Source organism: Gymnoscopelus braueri (genome assembly GCF_963280865.1).
Source record: "Gymnoscopelus braueri genome assembly, chromosome: 2".
In the NCBI taxonomy this organism is placed as follows: Eukaryota; Metazoa; Chordata; class Actinopteri; order Myctophiformes; family Myctophidae; genus Gymnoscopelus; species Gymnoscopelus braueri.
In genome coordinates, this window is record NC_137604.1 from 10,620,212 (window position 1) to 10,640,720 (window position 20,509).

At 38.7% G+C, this 20,509-nt stretch overlaps 1 protein-coding gene across 3 annotated transcripts in view; it reads right to left on the minus strand.

Annotated features, from left to right (window-relative positions):
- The window catches only part of LOC308099016 (uncharacterized protein), a 97,964-nt gene that overhangs the window by 24,776 nt on the left and 52,679 nt on the right, over positions 1 to 20,509 (minus strand). For 2 of the 3 annotated variants that reach the window (XM_080447534.1, XM_080447536.1), the window contains exon 1: positions 4,265 to 4,373. The exons of the other annotated variant lie outside the window; for it this stretch is intronic. In XM_080447534.1, the coding sequence (XP_080303660.1) occupies positions 4,265 to 4,334 (70 nt within the window). In that variant the 5' untranslated portion in view covers positions 4,335 to 4,373. Of the gene's footprint in view, positions 1 to 4,264; positions 4,374 to 20,509 lie in introns of those variants that run through there. 3 annotated transcript variants of the gene reach the window in all.

Here is a 20,509-nt window from a genome sequence, read left to right on the forward strand (position 1 = left end):
ACAGGTTTGTTTAATTTATTTAAAAAAAATTAAAAAAAGGAGCAGTGTGATGTCCAAAAAGTTTGTTATATAACTTTTAATATGTTGTTGGCTATGAATGAAAATCCGCCTATAGAGAAAAATAACAAAATGTCAAAAAATATAAAAAGCTGCTCCTATGGAAAGGCTATCATATTTTTATTTACTTATATTGGCCCAAAAAACAATTTAGTATAGGTAAGGTTTTGCCGACTTAGTGGTACCAATATCTGGTCTGGCCCAAGGACTATTAACCTTCATTTAATCACCTAGAGATTAGTGTCAAGACATACGTGTTGGCTCCCACAATAATAAAAGGTTTTCGACTAAGTCTGTACATGACGGGAGGGGGAGAGTGTCAGATGGACTATCTGTACTTCAGAAGCTCTGAAAATGAGTAGCACATACAGGATGGATGTCATATAATTTACACACTTCTTTTTCATCCGTGCAGTCATGCCAATAACTCCTATTGTAAACCAAATGAGTCAAATACTACCTAGCTATAGCTGCTAAACAAAATTAAAAACTATATTAAAAAGAATATTTACAAATACATTTTCATGAATACTGTGTCATGATTGATCAAATACCCTCCTGGTCTGAAGAGCAGACGACCGCAAATAAAGTATTCAATCAATCAATCAAACCAAGACAGAACAGCATCAAGCACAAACACATTGAAAACAAAAACAACGTTTAAAAAAAATCCAATAATGTACAGTGAAAGCAACACAACATAACACTCACCTCACCAACATCTTCAGTGAGGTTCCCGGCACTGAGGACGGTTACTGGAAAATAGGGAGAAAGTGGTAGTCTGGGTTACATGAAGGTCTATACTCGTGTGTGTGTGTGTGTGTGTGTGTGTGTGTGTGTGTGTGTGTGTGTGTGTGTGTGTGTGTGTGTGTGTGTGTGTGTGTGTGTGTGTGTGTGTGTGTGTGTGTGTTGTCACCTTGTGGTTTTTTGTCACTTTTTATGTAGAACATCAGCACTGCCATCACTGTCACTGCTAACACAACAGCCAAGCTGACCAGCAAACCTAGAAGTGATGGACTCATTGTTAGACCGCATGACACTGCATACGTACATAGGCCTACTGTATGCCAAACCAACGGACAGCCTCCTTACAAAAGCTTTGCATAATTTTGTGGCTCAGTAAGAATGTTCATATTGATATTGTGGTCTTCCCTGTGCATGTCTCTCCCCTTATAGAGCGTCGCAGTTCCCGCCCACTTCCTGTTTTTTTTGGTGCCGGAAGAAAAAACTCAATGCATTTTTCCATTGACATTTCCAAAAATATTTATATCTATTAATTTAAGCCTCGAATCAAGCCATCATGACATGACATGAATCATGACCATAAACGTTTGATTCTGTGATTTTTTTTTTGTTGAAAACGGCAAAACAAAGGGTATTTATTAAATATAGTATATCATATAATTAAATATAAAATAAAAAAAAATCACAGAAAAAAACGTTTTATGGTCATGATTCATGTCATCTCGTGATGGCTTGATTCGAGGCTTAAATTAATAGATATAAATATTTTTGGAAATGTCAATGGAAAAATGCATTGAGTTTTTTCTTCCGGCACCAAAAAAAACAGGAAGTGGGCGGGAACTGCGACGCTCTATGATGTGTGTGAGCGATTGAGTAGTGATGAGTGGCTGATTGACTACCGGCTGGTGTGAGTGGTGACTGAGTGGTGACTGAATGTGAGTGGTTGGCTATTAGGTGGACCCTGCTGGTGATTGGCTCTTGTGACCAGGCTGTGGGCTATAAAGCTGGTTATCTCTTGTAGATCATTTCACGGGGCCCCCGATTCCGAAAGTACGCGAGAGGACCCGAAACCTGTACGGGTCTGATCCGTGTTTTATCATAATCACTCTGGGGCGGGGCGGAATCGGTCAGTATTACCTCGGAACTCGGGTCTGTCTATCATTATGTGAAATACCTGAGTGGATCCGAGAAGACCCGTAGTATGCCTGCGCGCACGGCTGCACTAATCAGGAGAGAAACGCAATGAAGTGCTGTTTAACTTGTGTGCGATGTTTTAGACTGACCTGTAGTGCAGCAGCGACGTGAAAATGGCTGTGCATCTTGCACGATGTTTTAGGCTTGTACTGTAGATCCAAAAAGTTGAGCTACGCTATGCATTCGCACCAGCTGTTTACTTAAGTAAAAGTATCGATACAAATGTAGAAATACTCTACTATTACAAGTAAAAGTCCGGAACGACGCGACGCAGTGTGAGCTTGTAGATCGGCTATTAGTACAGTACTTGAGTAAATGTACTTAGTTACTTTACACCACTGATGCGTACCGCACCGTACTGCAAGGCAAGTCAGCTGCCAGCCAGGCTGATTTGAAAATGCCGGCGTCCATTCATGGATTCCTCTGACACCGTTGTCCTCAATGAACGAGGTGAAAGCAAAGCTTTAATCATAAAATGGTCAGTGGTCAATAGGTCTGCTATTATTTCATAAAGTCCACAATTATTTACAAAGAAAACCTTTTGTCACACATATTACATTAATACCTCTGCGCAAATGATTTATTTTTGTATTGTTTCATTTGCGCTTTTTTGAAGGGGTGTCTGCAGGGTCGGGGTCTGTAAAATCACGGAAATAATCGAGTTTCGAAACAAATTTCACCAGTCCAATTAGGGTCCGGGTCCGTAAAAAATGAAAAAGTCGGAATGGGTCGGAATCGTACGAAACTGTCACCGATCCACTCGGGTTTGGTTTTGTTATTTGAAAAAAATCTCGGAAAGAAGTCGGAATTGGATCAGATTTCACATTTCCATTTCGGGTCCGGACCGTTTTTTTTGGAGCCGTGAAGAGCTCTAATCTCTAGCACTAATTCATAGCCCCTTAAGGCTATGGGATTTATGAGCCATTGCGTCCCGCACCTTAGGCTGCGCAGCCTCTCGTCTGCAGTAAAAAAAATATATATACATTTGCTACTGACCAAAACATAAAACGACGGTTTTATGGAGTTGAAAGCCAACTCTACTGAGTGGGAATACTCCCCCCCCACCTCACGTCTAAAATACACTTTTTGGCCAAAATGTTAGTTACTCCGCTGCACCCTCTACAGTTCTTGTCAATAGAAAAAATCCATTGACTGGATTTATATTGGAAATAAATTTCACCGGTCCAATTAGGGTCCGGCTCGGAATCGTACGAAATTGTCATGGGCCCACCCGGGTTTGGTTTTGTTATTTGAAAAAAAGCTCGGAATGGCTCAGAATCGGATCAGATTTCACATTTCCATTTCGGTTTTGTTTTTAGACAAGTGAAGAGCTCTACTTTATCCCCTTTTTTTCCCTCAATTTAATCGTCATACCCAGTGATTCCTCTCCACACACATTTCTGTGTTGTCACTGCTGTTGTATCCTACTGACTTAGCTACCAGTGAGGAGCACGTAGAGCCTTCCAACACTCCCTGTTAACAGATGCCACCCCCCAGCCCATAGGAGTATGTGCAGTGACAATTATCACCCTCCCTGGCCGGCCCCTCTCCCCCGAAACAGGGCCAATTGTGTTTGTGTAGACGCTCGACAAAGCCGAATGCACCACACTGAATTCGAAACCACAACCTCCGCAGTGGTGGGCAGGCAATTTACCACTGCTCCACCCGAGCGCCTAAAAGCTATCATGATCGTTATCTTCCCCCATCATCAACCAAATGACAGTTTCCTCTTCATTACACGTCCTTGGTCTGATCCTATAGCAGGTGACACTTGAAAAAATGCAACACTTGACATTACTCTCTAAATAAAACCCATCACTCTCTAAAATATTGAAAACATGGATAAAACACTGGCTCTTTATTCCGATGAACCATTGGTCCAATTGCAAACATTATTACTAAGCCTAACCTTAACTTCACACTAACCTAACATTTGTAGGACTATTGGGGTTTCAGAATAATGGGAACAATAGGCAAGCGCCAAGCGCTCATATAGGACCTGCGGTAGAATTTGAAGTGTAATCTTCATTATGAACACTATCTATATTTAAAGGACACATTTATATCTGAGAGCACAATGGCAGGGTCTCAACCCCACCCTTGGGTCCTATCTGAACACATGCCTGCTGATTGGTGTAGTTGTTTGATAAAAATAGCTGCAGACAGACAAACTACACAACATACACAACATAAACTCCACCCTGTGTTCAGCCTGGTGGAGGTAATTGATCAAACAGAAAAAAGGGGGAAAAAGGACAATAAGGCATACCAGTCCCTAACGAGGAGGAGGAGGAAGAGGATTCATGAATCATGGTTGTTGTGGATACGATGGAGATCATCGTAGAAACATCAGGATGTTGAAATGTAGACGCGGTAGTGGTCATCTTAACTGTTGTAATGGGAGTCGTCATCTTAAGAGTTGTAACAGGAGCTGGAAGCATGTTTGAGCAGAAGAGGAATACATTTGATCAAGTCATGTATTTATGTTTAATATTTTTTTGAATAATTTGTATAACAATAATGTAGTCCTTTCAGGATTATGGAGAATAAAATTCAGAACGCAGTCAATAGTTTATCTCACAATGTAAACATGATGTACAGTTCATCATTGAAGCACAGTAGTTATAGACTTACCATCTTCAACATTAAGATGCACTTCTATAAATTCATCGTTCACAAGTGTTCTCCCCAGTCCACATTTGTATGTTCCAGAGTCTGTCTTCTTGAGTTCAGTGATTGACACGATAAAGGCTTTTCCTGAGTTATTCAACGTTATTCTTTCACTTCTTGTAGTTTTTCCATATTCTGCCTTGGCAATGATGTCTTCTTTCTGGCATGGATCTTTACAGAGGTATTTTGTATTACTCTCAGTGGAGGTCCAGACATCCCAGGCTGAGCAGTGAAAGACACTTCACCCCCAACATGACCAGTTATGCTGAGAGGTGTTGTCTCCACAATACTCCACACTACAGTACAAGAGATAAGCAAGGAAACAGCTCATCAGTATGACACACAACTTATTAATTGACAACATGATGTGAGGAGTGTATTTTTGAAGAACGTTTCTAGATGCTCTACACAACAGTGGACAGACAAAGATGAGACAGAGACATTGAGAGCATCATACAGACACTCAAAACAGAGACAACCATACAGGCAGAGAGACACATGAAAACAAGCAGAGGTCACTCACCAGAAAGCAAACAGTAAATGTAGACAATTATCATGATGACAACGAGCTGCAGGTGACTTGTCTCGTTCTGGCCGGAGACGATATGTGACTTCCTCATGCTTTGAATAAAGGTCTAAATGTCTTTACATTATTAAACTCCACCCTCTTCCTCTGACCTTCAATGCAAACATGGTCCTGTTTTCAAACACACACACGCACTCACGCACGCGCGCCCGCCCGCCCGCCCGCCCGCCCACCACACACACACACACACACACACACACACACACACACACACACACACACACACACACACACACACACACACACACACCCATTTGTGGTTAGCTTCACTTCATTTATCTGTCATCACATAACTCTAAGATTCACAGACAGTTTAGAATCACACTCTAGGAAGTTTCACTTTCATTTGCAGTGAGGGCCTACTTTTACAAAAGGACCACTGGCACCAAATGAATACAAATAATGGTCCTCACTGACTGATAGCAGTGTATGTATCTTTGGATCTGTTAATTACTGGATCCTGTGTTTGGAGCACACAATGATGAACTTAGATAACATTAAATTGCTGCTAAAAAGGCTGGTAGTCTGTCTTTGTGTTGAGCTTCCGTCATCACAAAACCACAACAACCGGTTATGGTTTTGAAGAGTGGCCTTGTTGGAAATGACATTTCCTCCTTCTGTTGAGATGCAACAACTTTATCAAACCTCTCATTGGTGTGTACTATAAGTGTTTGTACCTTCACTATGATTAATGCACTTTAAAAATGTCCCGTAATAATAATCAGTTAAATGGTTACATAATGCTGTACATTAACATTGATTAGCAGAAGAACTAACGATTGTAATTTCCATTAACGTTCATGCAATTTTATACATATTGTAAATGTGTCTGTGTTAATGCACACTTTTCTTTTTTGTTCCATTAGTGACACTGTTACTCTTAGAATAAGATATTTTAAACTTATTGACTTATTGACTTCAGAAAACATTAAAGTGCTGCTAAATAGGCTGGTATAACCACTACCCCTTTGCTTCTCTGAAGGCAAAAGCCTACTGTGCACATAAGGAAACAGATGCATTTCTGAGACATCCTGTGGGTACAAAGTCTGGTTTAGGACATCATGAACGTCACGCCCAGAAAGCCCAGTTAACATGCCAGGTTCCGTTGACAGGCTTTTTAACAGGTTATGGCTCTTGCACCATCAGTAGCAACCTTTTAACGCCTTTTGCCCATGCAGGGCCCAGGGTGCCATCTCATCAATACAGCGAGCAGTGGTTGTGTCCAACAACAGAATAATTGTTGGGTTATTAATATTCATAAGGTTTGTTTGACAGCACCATGATCAATGTTGTGTAAATAATATAATATGAATATAAAATATGTTATATTCATGTTATTTGTATTTTCAGACATATTTAAAATGTTGAAAAAATAAAACAACTGTCCTATAAAAACGATTAATTTGGCAGCCCCTCTGCAGTGACTGCAGGCATTCCATGTTAAATATCCATAATTCAGCATATTTCTACATGTTTTAAATGCATTTATGGAATTTATATTGTCATTTGTGGCATGATGATGACTGATTTAATACAAGTTATTTGATCTAAATATATATCATTTCTTCACTGGAAAGTTTAATTCAAATAAAATATAATTTGTTAAGTTCTTCACATGCTAAAGGCCTAAACTGTAACCTGAATAGTCATGTGTGTGGCTACTAAATCAAACAGATGGCAAATAGATGATTCCAGCTAAGTGGCAGAATATACATGTTTATTTTGTAAGTGATATTAAGACATTCTTTAGACTACCTCTCAGCATTGGTAACTTGTCCCAAATTTTATTTGTTGGGATCTGGTCACCGTACTTGGGATTAGATAGTATACTGTTGTGAAAGAGAGTAAGTTAAATCCAAAAGCAGTGACAGTGAAGACAAACCTGCTAATGTGAATCTATAGGAGGGAGAACACACAAAACATCTTCTGTCAAAAGAAAACTGTTTATTAATCAAACTTATTAAAATAAAATATGACCTACATTATCGGCCCTAGCCAGTCACAGATCGGAGCTCGATGGAGCTCAACTTTTTACACCAACAAAGACGAAATTTATCGAAACTGAAACCTTTCCAATACCAAAATCTAATCATTTGAACACGTGGTCAATAATTGTTTCTTTGGGATGTACATGACACGGAAATTGCAGGAATAATAACGCTAGTCACATCGCTAAGTAATCGAGCACAGACATTAACCAGATTGGCTGCAAACAGGGTAAGTGCAATAGTATTAGCTTAGTATTAGCCACATGTGGCTAAGTCCTGGTTGTGGAGTTTGTGGAAACTTTAAGAATATTTTTACTAAACAAATACTATGTGTAATGCTTAATGTAAACATTAATAGTACAATGAATTGTAAGTGAATTGTATTCACCAATGAGAATCAGCTGTACACTATCGCATAGCTATATGTCACATTCTGTTTGATGTATTCTAGTTTGAAACGCTGAGGAAGGCCGACGTGCCGAAACGCATCCGTTTCTCTAGGGGGTGCAGCTTCCATTCCGACATCTCACTACTCCGACTAGTGGCTTCCGCGTGCGGTTAGGGTTAGGGTTAGTGTTAGGTATAGGGTTAGTAACCGTCGGAAAGGCGACATGTCGGAAAGCCGACATGTAACCGTTTCTCTAGATAGATCTGTTTGCTGCGGCTGTTCACCCTTAAAGAATAAATCAAGAATATAACTGAAGAGAGTGCGGATGTTCCTTTATTATAAGTCCTGGCAGACCCAGTCATCTTTCCGATTTCATTTGCACAATAATACATTCATATCACATTTACACGCCGATTTAAGCTCTGACATTTAAGGGAGATTTCTACTGTGGCTTTAAAACATTTTAGACAAAAAAATTATCAGGTTTTTCTCCTCTAGTGAAACAAATGACCCAGCGAGAAGACTCAACTTTGTTTGGTCACAAATAATTACTAAAGAAAATGCTAGAAAATCAGTAAATATCAGTGATAATAGAATGGAAAATAAGAACCGGTTGATAAATGAAAACAAACTGAAAACAGGAGCACATGTGGGAGGGAACAGCTAAATAGTTTCTCCAGACCAGCCACCCCAGGTGAAACTCCTCCCACTAATGACCGCCACTCTGCTGCCACTTCCTGAAAGGGGAGGAGAGCACAACCAATAGGATGCATCAGTATGAACAGGGGGAGGGGCATCACACAACCAACACATCAATCAATCAATAATATAGTGATTATAAGGTTTTGATTTGAAAATTTTATTGGAGGATAAACCCCTTGAGATGCAGCATCTCGTCTTCCAGGGGGTCCTCAGGCACAACACACAAACACTGACACAAAACAATCACATAACATACAACAACAACAAAACATACACATAAGGGCTCTCACACCATCCCAGACCAGTCTACATCTGTTATGCCATAATAAAAATAATAATAAAAATGAAAAAATAAAATAATAATAAAACAATCAATTATGAAATCAAATTCAACAAGAATACATGGCAACATATGTCATCTCCAGTCCGAAGTCAAAACCCATAACCCCCCAAGCCGACTCCGCGAACCCCGATTGTCTTTCCGTTAAGCCAACTTTATGAATTTAAAAGCAAGAACAGTTAGATTTTAGGGAATCAAGCAGAGATATTTTGAAAACAGAAAATGAAATAATTGATCTAAGTAAAGTGGATAAATTGTTCCAATCAGAAGGTGATTTAAACTTAAAAGAACGTCTCCCAATTTCTTTGTTTATACCGACAGGTACCTCAAAAACAGGTTGTTGTGTATGTCTTAATGGGTATCTTGAACTGAACGGACGTAAAAGCTCTTTCAAATAAGAAGGATAATTAAAGTAAATACATTTAAAAACAAAAAGCAACCAATGAAAATGTCTCCTATCATGAGGAGATAACCAGTTTAACGTATCATACAGAACACAGTGATGTGTACTGTAAGGACACCGGAGTACAAATCTACATATATTATTGTAAACTACATTTAACGAATGAAGATGTGTCTCAGAGGTGTTCTGATAAATGATGTCACAATAGTCAATGATAGGAAGTAGAATCTGCTGAACAATATGTTTTCTTATTTGAAAAGTAAAACAGTTTATTGATCTATACATTAATCTGAGACCATTATTTACTTTACTCCTAAGAGAATCGATATGGGGCTTAAAAGAAAATTCCGAATCTAACCAAAGGCCTAAGTATTTGAATGTTTCCACTGTTTTAAGGGGAGAGCCATCTGTAAAAAAAATAGATAATTCAGAGGATGTACGATTAAGAAAATACCGAGTACCAAACACCATGCTGCACGACTTCTGCTTGTTTAATATAAGATTATTATTTAAAAGCCATTTTTGAACCAGATTGAATTCCGTTTGCAAGGAGCTTTGAATTTTGGATATATCACAATCAGATGTATAAATAGCTGTGTCATCAGCATATAACTGTATGGAGCAATTTGTACATATTTTGGGAAGATCATTAATGAAAATGGAAAAAAGTAAAGGACCTAAGATTGATCCTTGTGGTACACCCTTTTCCATCACCAAGAAATCCGATTTAACATCATTAAAAGAAACACACTGACGACGATTATGAAGGTAGGAACTAAACCAAAGTAATGCCTGTCGAGAAAGGCCAAAATCATAAAGTTTATCCAAAAGAAGATAATGATCAACTAAATCAAAAGCCTTAGATAAATCAATAAAAATAGAACCTAATAATTTACTCTTATCTAAGGCGGAGTATACATCATCCGAAAATTTAACAAGAGCAGTAGTAGTGGAGAAATTGGAGCGGAAACCTGACTGAAATGGGGATAAAATATTGAGATCATTAATATATTTAGATAATTGATTATAAATGAGCTTTTCAAATATTTTTGCCATTGAACAGATAATAGAAATGGGTCTATAATTATTAACTTCTAAAGGATCACCACCTTTAAAAAGTGGAGTGACCTTTGCACATTTCCAGATTGATGGAAGTTGACAAGTTGATAGGGACAAATTAAATACATCTGCAAGAGGGAAGATGAGAACTTGAGAAGCTAATTTAATAAACTTGGCCTCTAATCCGTCTGGACCAGAGGCACATCCAACCTTAAGTTCTGAAATAACTTGTGAAATTTCTGTAGGTAATATTCGTCTAAATGAAAATGAACCATTAATAGGACTACTAACATGATTATTTAAATAAGGAGAATCAAAAGAATAAGAATTACTAACAGAGGAAAAAAAACGATTAAACACATCAGAGATAAGAGCAGGGTCATGGACAACTTCATCATTTACACGAATCTGAGGAACAGAGTTTTTCTTTGGTTTAAGAATACTATTCAACTTATTCCAAAACTGTTTGGGATTTTTGAAATCTTGAGAAAGTCCATTCCTATGAAAATTAGCCTTGGCATTTCTAGTCTGAGTCTTACAAATATTTCTCAAATGTTTATAAGAGTCCCAGTCAACTGGGTCCCTAGTAGATCTGTATTTTGCCCAAGCCGTATCTCTACGTTTAAAGAGACCTATGAGATCTGAGTTGATCCATGGTAAATGTCTACCTTTAACTCTTACTGTTTTCCAAGGAGCGTGTTTATCAATAACTCTGACAAATTCATCTAAAAGAAAGTTCGACGCATCCTCAACAAAAGGAATCAACTGAAACCTATTCTAGTCCACTAAAATTATCTGTATTTATGTTTCTACACTGTCTCATATTTATATTTTTTGGAGGAAGACGGGGAAATCTTATCTTCCAAACACAAAATATTCCAGAATGGTCACTAAAACAATCGGAGAGGACCCCTGATTTAACAATCCTATCTGGATGTGAAACAAATATTAAATCTAATAGTGTTGATGTTGTTTCAGTAACTCTGGTCGGCTCAGTGATAAGTTGAGTTAAGTTTATGTTGTCAAATAATTTCTTCTCATTTGAAGAGAAACGAGGAAGCCAGTTCCAATTAAAGTCCCCTAAAAAGATTAATTCCAAGGGACAATTTAGAGAGTTGATTGTGGACAGTATAGATCTAATAGTTTCCACAGGAGCCGATGGGGGCCTATAAAAATTACCTATGATCAACTGCTTGTTTTGATGAAAAATTAACTTAACAAAAAGACAATCAAAATCCACAGAATCAACCCGGGGAACCACAAGTTCCGACCCCAGACTAGAAACGACATATGTTGCCACACCACCTCCTGCTCTATCTCTATCTGTTCTATACAAAACGTAGTCATTTATCTGGATTTCTTCATCAGATATAATACTACTTAACATAGTTTCTGAAAGAGTGATAACATTAGGCTTATATGTAGCTGCCCAGACTCTCAACTCGTCAATCTTTGGAATAACGCTTCTGATATTAAAATGGATAATTTTTAAACCTTTAACTGTATTCATGTTTTAAATCAGAAAAATAATAATAATAACAATTGCATGCAGACATAGCTGGTCAGGTGGAGGGATGAACAATGGAGAGAGCCACACAAAAACACTACACTCAAATACACATCTACAAGGACAAAAGACAAACACAAATCTAACAAAACAACGAATAAACAAAATGTCTTCATCCCCAAATGACGAAGACTGCAGATTAATACACTGCTGAAGGAACAGTGCATTATGAACAAAGACCTACCTCTCATATTTTGGAGAGGCTCCTAAGTTCTTTTACATGTACGTCTAAACTTATGAACTTAAACCTTAAGGTAGCAGATGCAGGTAAGTAGGTGAGTGACAGAAGGGATCCAATGCACAATCTGACAAGCTGCACAATAACAATAACAATCAAAGTTGAACCTCTGGTGCCCTCTTGGGATAATAATAGAAAAACAAGATTCAACCTCTAGCATCCTAATTAGGTTACAAAGGTAGTTGTAACTGAGGTAGAAAATAATGAAAATAATGAAAAAATAATGAAAAAGATGTAATTGTGACCACCAGGAAAAAAGTTTAGTTCAATTTATTTCATTAAATGTAATACTTTGTGCAAGCAGTAATCTCCCTCAATAAACAAACGGATTGAAAGAAACTCCTACTAAAGGCACATACAAACTCTCCCATATTGACAGAAAGGTTCTAGTTATGGTCCCTACTGCTCCTTAACAAACAACTCTCTAAATAAGCCAATTTATAGCTTCCCATGACTATGTGACAAAGTAAAAAAATTATTTCAGTGGGAGAGAGAAAGCGAGAGGAGAAAGAGAGAGAGAGAGGGAAAAAAGGGGGAAAAAAAAGAAAAAAAAAGAGAAGTCATGAATCAGAGAAAGACAAACAAAAAGTTATGGCCTGGCTCTAGTTGTGAACCGAAACGAAAAAATAAATAAAAAGCACGACTGAGCACTGTGACCATGTATGTGCGAGTCGTGGGTGCGCGTTTGTGCAAGCACGCGCTATACAGTCAATCAACGTCCATATGTAAATTGTAATTGTGTGAATATGTATGTATGTGTGTGTGTGTGTGTGTGTGTGCGTGCGTGTGTGAACCCATATTCAATAGGCAATGGCATAACTTGCGTGGGTAAGTTCAGCAGGGAGTCAGTACAGATAAGCAGATGGGGGCTCTGTGTGTGTGCGTGTGCGTGTGCGCGCGTCTCACTCTGTCTATGTCCGTAGTACTGGACTGTTCTGTAACCATGCATGTGTGTGCGCACTGTGCGTAAAGCTGCACTCCAAAGTGGCCACAGGCCACGGTTTAATCCTCACCAGCAGAGAAGAGTGAATCGTAGAATTTCTGGGCTTCCTCCGGGCAATCGAACACGCTCCTTCGTCCCTCATGGACCACCCGTAGGCTGCCGTTGTCTTGCGTAGATATCTTGACATTCTTTTTCCAAAAGGAGTGCTTCACCTCGGCAAATGAGGCTCGCTTTTTAGCGACGCTGGCTGGCAGATCGGGGAAGAGTAATATAATATTCTCACGGAACTTGTTTTGATCTCTTCTGCGCCTCAGGGCACGCTCTTTATCCTGGAGATAATGAAATCTCACGATGAAGACCCGTGGCTTGGATCCAGACGCTGTATTGCGGGGAGGTCCTATGCGGTGAGCTGCGTCCAAGGTCGGGGGGGTGGTGAAGCAATCTCCCAAGGCCTCCACAAAGAAGTCGGCCATGAACTTGACCGGGTCTGAACCCTCCGTTTGTTCCGGGATACCGACGACCCTCAAATTGAAGCGTCTACCGCGCCGTTCCATGTCTAATAATTTAGACTTCATTTGATCATTGTCTGACTGTAGTAGAGAACATGATACCTCTAGCGCCGTAATACGGTCACTATGATCAGACAATGTAGTCTCCATATCAGTCAGCTTAACGGCGTGGGAGGCCGTGGTCTTTTTGATGTCATCCAGCATGGCCGTGATTGGCTTTAGTGCATCATCGAGTGTCTTTTTAAGAGTTGTGATTAAAGTAGCACCCAGTTCCTCAATTAGAACAGTGCGAAGTTTCTCCAACTCGGGTGATAGCACAACGGTAGTTTTGCTGCGGGTAGCCATGGTGCATCCAAAAACACGTGTACAGGATCACAAACTTAGAGTTATACACCCTTTTCTTTTGTTTCTTACTTCTATCTCTTTCCTTTTGTTATCTCTTTCCTTTTGTTAAAACTGAGTGAAAGTTTAAGGTATTTGCCCGGGTTAGTCCATTATATAATAAATAAAGCTTAGGAGCGTCTCACGCTGCGTCTTCACTCACATGCTCAACCGGACGTGACGTGTGACAGACGATGACGTGTGACAGAGAGGTCATACTCTCATGGGTGATGTGGTTCTATAGATGGTGTTATGACTCCATAGACTTGATTCTGATCCATAGTGGCTGATTGGAGGCTGTCATAGATGGAGTCCTGGCCTGTGATCTGACAGAGGAGGAGAAGATAAAGTTTCATCGGTTAAGTACATTTGCAAATATCCAGAATGTGTCCTCTGCATTTAACCCATCCTAACTGTCAGCAGTGAGAAGCCAGTGTCCAGGGAACAGTTAGGAGTTCCCAGAGACTGAGATTTGACCAAGAAGAAGCATCACGCATGAACACAATTCAGACAAAACAATGTAGCAATGGTGAAAACAACACAACAGCTGAACAGCATCATAGTTTTGAAATATTCATTAGTTTTAGTTATATTAAGTTTTTCAGTTTGGCGGTTGATTTCAGTTTAGTTTTAGTTTTACAAGTACATGTTAGTCTTTTAATTTAGGTTTATTTAGTTTTAGTCTTTGTTTTAGTATTTCAGGTATTAATAGGAATGTCTTGATTTATATAAACTGAAAAAATAGGACTTCATATAATAATTATAAACTTTATTTGTATAGCACCTTTCATGACATGAAATGCAGCTCAAAGTGCTTTACAGAGCAATAATATAATTACAGTTACAACCAATTTAACAATAAGGCAAAAAAGAAAAGCAAAAACATAAAACAATCATTAAAATAATAGCAAAAGGCAGTGAATCAGGCAATACAGTGAGGACATGGGTAACGACACAGAGATTTAAAAATCAACCAAAAAATCAGCTAAAAGCAAGAGTGAAGAAATAGGTCTTGAGCTGTGCTTTAAAGCTATCGACAGAGGCTGCCTGTCTTAGGTGTAATGGGAGTTTATTCCATGCTGTCGGCCCGTAGAAGCAAAATGATGCTTCACCGTGTTTTTTATATGTCATTGTAGGCACCTCGAGCATGTCAGCACTTGAAGACCTGAGGGGCCGGTTTGGAACATATCTCTCTAGGCAGTCATAGAGGTAGGAAGGTGCCAGACCATTTAGAGCTTTATAAACTATTAAAATAATTTTAAAATGTTCAATCCTAAAAACAACCGGTCACCGGTGTAGTGAAGCTAGAACTGGAGTAATATGTTCTCTCATCTTGGTTTTAGTTAAAACTCTGGCTGCCGCATTTTGAACAAGTTGTAATCTGTCAGTTGTTTTCTTTGGCAGGCCAGAGTAAAGTGCATTGCAGTAATCAAGCCGAGAGAAAACAATAGCGTGGATCAGCGTTTTTGCATCGTCCAACGACAGATAGGCTCTAATTCGCGCAATATTTCTAAGATGAAAGAAAGCAATCTTGGTAACATGATTAATGTGTGTATTAAAATTCAATTCAGAATCAATAATAACCCCCAGGTTCTTTACTGTAGTGTTACTTTCTACAGTCAGGTTACCAAGTCTACTTATTATTTTCTATCTGCATGACATCAGATAGAAAAAAAATAATAAACAAATGATTTTACATGCAATTCTGTTTAATTTGTGATGGTTTAACTTTTTGCTACTTTTATATTGTTCATATTATTATTTTTATTTTTTTACATTTTAGGATTTCTTTTAGTTTCAGTAATGACATATTTTTTAAATATATATTTTTCTCATTTTAGTTTTAGTCTTAGTTTTAGTAACTCTAATAACCCTGCAACACACAAGTTACACCGGAACAAAGACCAATGATAATACTCACCTCTCTATCATCACCAGTGGGGTTCCTGGGACTGAGGATGACCACTGGAAAATATATGCAACACATGGTCATCAAACTGATAATAAGTTTAATGTTGTTTCTGTGGGAATCCCTGTTGCTTTTGGGCTAGACTGCTAAATTTCTGCATGCGCGTGCTTGTGTGAGTGAGTGTTTGTTTGTTTGTTTGTTTGTGTGTGTGTGTGTGTGTGTGTGTGTGTGTGTGTGTGTGCGTGCGTGCGTGCGTGCGTGCGTGCGTGCGTGCGTGCGTGCGTGCGTGCGTGCGAGAGAGAGAGATTCACCTTGTGTTTGTGTTATGACACCATAGACTTGATTCTGATCCATAGTGGCTGGTTGGAGGCTCTGATAGATGGAGTCTGGACCTGTGGTCTGACAGATATAGGGAGGAAAAGGGGAAAGTTTAATTGGTCAAGAACATTTGCACACACCCATAATTTGGAGTGGAGATGCACAGAGGCTCACCAGGAGACCAGAGGACACTCACTGATGAGAGAAAGAGATACTGAAGTTTTACATAGTGAACGACATAGTACACTGACTAACAAACTATAGTCTGTGTGTGTATTTGCTCCTCATGATTGGTTTCCAGGTGTTGTCTTCAGGTTTCATTTATAGCAGTAAAATCCTTCAGAAGTGTATAATGAAGACATCCACCAGAAACAGACTGGTTTAGGACCAGTTAGAGTTTGATTTCACCTTCATTTAATCAGCATGTCACCCTGATACTATGTCAACCATTTTCAAAACGTGTTTGTCTGTCCTGCTACCGTTCTAAAGCTAAAATAAAAAAGTATACCTGAAGAACATAACGTGAGTCCTGGCATCATTTTCTTATTTATACAAAAAACAATAAAGAATCATCAGAAAAGTGTCATAATACTCACCTCTCCATCATCTCTAGTGGGGTTCCTGGCACTGAGGATGACAACTGAAAATATATGCAACACATGCTTAACTCTCTTGTCATTATAGGTGATTTTTCTTAACACATTTCATTAGCAAAAATCGCAAATATAATATGACTTAAATTGTTAACCACTTAAGCCATGTTTACTGTACCTTGTCGTACAAATATGGGAATGTACAATCTCAAAGCGAGCTGTTATGCATTGCGAGCTTGTAGATCTACTATTTTAGCTATTTTTGAATATTTTGACTTTTTTTCACCTATAATGACCACAAAATCAAGATATATTTAAAGAAGGTAGGGTCATCTACGTCATTTTCGCTATCATGCAATTCCAGCCGGCAGATTCGTCGCACCATGGGAGCCAGACTGCAGCCGTGAGTTCAGTGGAATGCATTGGAGTTAATGAGAGCCCAGTGGATCAGCTCATGAACAAAATATATTTCTGAATGACTGAGACCTTTGTAAAGTAATTGCTTCTGGAAAATAAAAGAAGACATATCACACATTGTTTTCTGCTGTGTTGCTTTTCGATGTGTCCACTGTATAAGTTTATTGAGCTATCTAAAGAGCACAAAGTATGCGATACTGCCGAGACAGAAACCAGTGTTGCCATGTCCACTTATTATAAGCGACTTAGGGCTTATTTTTCTGTGAAGTTGCTTGTAAATATTGGTAGTTGCGGGTTGCGGTTTTATGGGCTTTTTTTTAAAGGGTAGTTGATTATTTGGACTTGGGCTTCACAATTCTAAAATTATTTTAACCAGTGGTTCTTAATTATGTTTATGTCATGGACCCTCAAATTAATATGTATTTGTCCCTAACCCCCATCTGAAAATGTTTTGTGCCAGGGAGCCCCGTACCAGATTTGTGTTGTTAGTGTTTCAAAAATCCTCAATATTTCACATTTTACTTCAAGATTTTTTTTAAATAGCAGATCTACAAGCTCACAACGCGCTGTGAGCTTGTAGATCGTCTATTTTCAATGTATACAGTAAAGGTTTAAAGTGCTCATAAATGGCCTAGTGCAAGTCTTCAACAGGGGTCCGCAACCCCTAGGGCGTCCACGAGGTACTGCAGGGGGTCCGCGAAATTGTTGCTTGATTAGACAATAAAACAAATATACATAAATTATATATATATATATATATATATATATATATATATATATATATATATATATACACAAATATTTTTAAAATGTCCATTTGTCTTCATATATTTTTTTTAAAAAAATCACGTTTTTCATCATGTATTAAATAAATGATGATATCTATAAATGATTCTGTCCATTTTGAATAGCTTGTATACATGATTATTGTGCAATTGACAGATTGTTGTTCTCAGTTGATAAGGTATGTTTATAAATGGCAGTGCGGCCACCCTACTCACTGTACCCTGTACATGTATGTTTAATATAAAAGCATGAATATATTAATCTGTCTATTATTTTTAATAGCTTAGTATTGATGCACAATAACATGTATGTTTATGAAACACAATTGTATACATAATTATACATATGGGGTCGAGGTAGGGTAGGGGGTCCCTGCTCCATCTCCCCATCAGTTTGGGAAAACGTTGAAGACCCCTGGCCCCCGGTGCTTCTTTTGGGCTTGTTTTCCTAGACCTGGTTGCTTATTTCTCTGACACAATCTGGCAACACTGCCAGAGACGATTTTTATACAGTCTATGGACGATACATGCCACTGTTTAGATGCCTCAATAAAATCATACAGTGTGCTAAAAAAAATCCGAATTGATTGGATAAAAACCTGTGATATGTCTTCTTTTATATTCCTGAACCGATTATCTGACAAAGGACACAATCGTTCAGAAATAGTGTTTGTTCACAAGCTGGTCCAGCTGGCTGCCATTGACTTCATAGTATTTCACCAAACTTCCTGTTCCAGTTCTGGCTCCCATGCGCATCAATGGCGTCTGCCATGCAAGCAATGGCGTCTGCCTGCCCCCTAGGCCGTCCCTTCCTTCTTTTCTAATTTCCTTGCACAAAATAGGGACACCAGTGTGTGTGTGTGTGTGTGTGTGTGTGTGTGTGTGTGTGTGTGTGTGTGTGTGTGTGTGTGTGTGTGTGTGTGTGTGTGTGTGTGTGTGTGTTACCTTGTGGTTTTCTGGTTCTCTTTATGTAGAACATCAGCGCTGCCGCCACTGTCACAGCTAATGCACCAGCTAAACCAACAAGCAAACCTAGAAATGCACATAAGTTTAATGTAATTTGACAGAAAAATGTAATAATCTTTGAATGCTCAAATTGCCATTCACAAACAAACAAACACACGCGCGCACGCACACGCACACACACACACACACACACACACACACACACACACACACACACACACACACACACACACACACACACACACACACACACACAAACATACTAGACCAATCTTCTTGGGAATGATGCAAATTGGGAATGCATGCTCCACTCGGTTATGTACCCCTTGTACCCATTGTCAAAGTACCCGTAAGACAATAAACCTACTATCTCTGACTATCTGCTGTATTGATATAGCAGGACACACTGCACTCAAAGGATTTAAGTAAACAAACTACATACCAGCCCCTGAAGACGATGATTCATGAAGCATGGTTGTTGTTGATACGACAGAGATGGTTGTAGAAACATCAGAATGAAGTGTATAAGATGGAGTGGTCATCTTAGCTGAGGTAGATGGAGTGGTCATCTTAGCTGATGTAGATGGAGTGGTCATCTTAGCTGTTGTAACAGGACCTGGACGCATGTTTGAGAATTAAAGAGGAGTATATTTTATCTACGTTTAAGCAATTCTGTTATTAGTTTTACACAAAGAAAATGCAAAATATTGAGAATAGAATATAGAACAAAGGCAATATTTTAACATAAAGTGTAATCATGATGTACAGTTCATCATTGAGGCACAGTTGTTACAGACTTACCATCTTTAACATTAAAGTGCACATGTATGCATTCATCCGTAAGTATGTTCTTGAATGAATGAAAATATTTGATCAAGTTTACGTTTACATTTTTATTATTATCATCATTATTTTGACACAATAATGAATCCTTTCAACATATGGAGAATGAGACATGGTACTTCATCATTGAGGCACAGTAGTTATATACTTACCATCTTTAACATTAAGATTAACTCGTCTGTATTCATCCATCCGGTATTCTCTCTCCAGTCCACATACGTATGTTCCAGAGTCAGACTTCTTGAGTTTAGTGATGGATACAAATAATTCTGCTTTATAGTTTCTTATACTTATTCTATCTCTTGTTGTAGTTTTTCCTCTTTCTGCCTTGGCAATTGTGTCTTGGTTTGTTTTGCATTCATTTTTACAGAGGTATAATGTATAATCCGCATCCCACCAGGCCCATTTATCCCATGAGCAGGTGAAAGACACGTCACCCCCAACTTGACCAGTTGCGCTGAGAGGTGTTGGCTCCACAATACTCCACACTACAGTACAAGAGGTAAGCAAGGAAACAGCTCATCAGTATGACACACAACTTATTAACTGACAACATGATGTGAGGAGTGTATTTATGCAGAAGGTTTCTAGATGCTCTACACAACACTGGACAAACAAAGGATGAGACAGAGACATTGAGAGCATCATACAGACACTCAGAGACAGAGACAACCACACAGGCAGAGAGACACATGAAAACAAGCAGAGGTCACTCACCAGAAAGCAAACAGTAAATGTAGACATTTCTCATGATGATGACAACGAGCTGCAGGTGACTTGTCCACTTCTGGAAGGAGAAGATTTGTGACTTTCTCATGCTATGAATAAAGGTCTAAATGTATTTACATCATTAAACTCCACCCTCTTCCTCTGACCTTCAATGCAAACATGCAAACATAGTCACGTTCA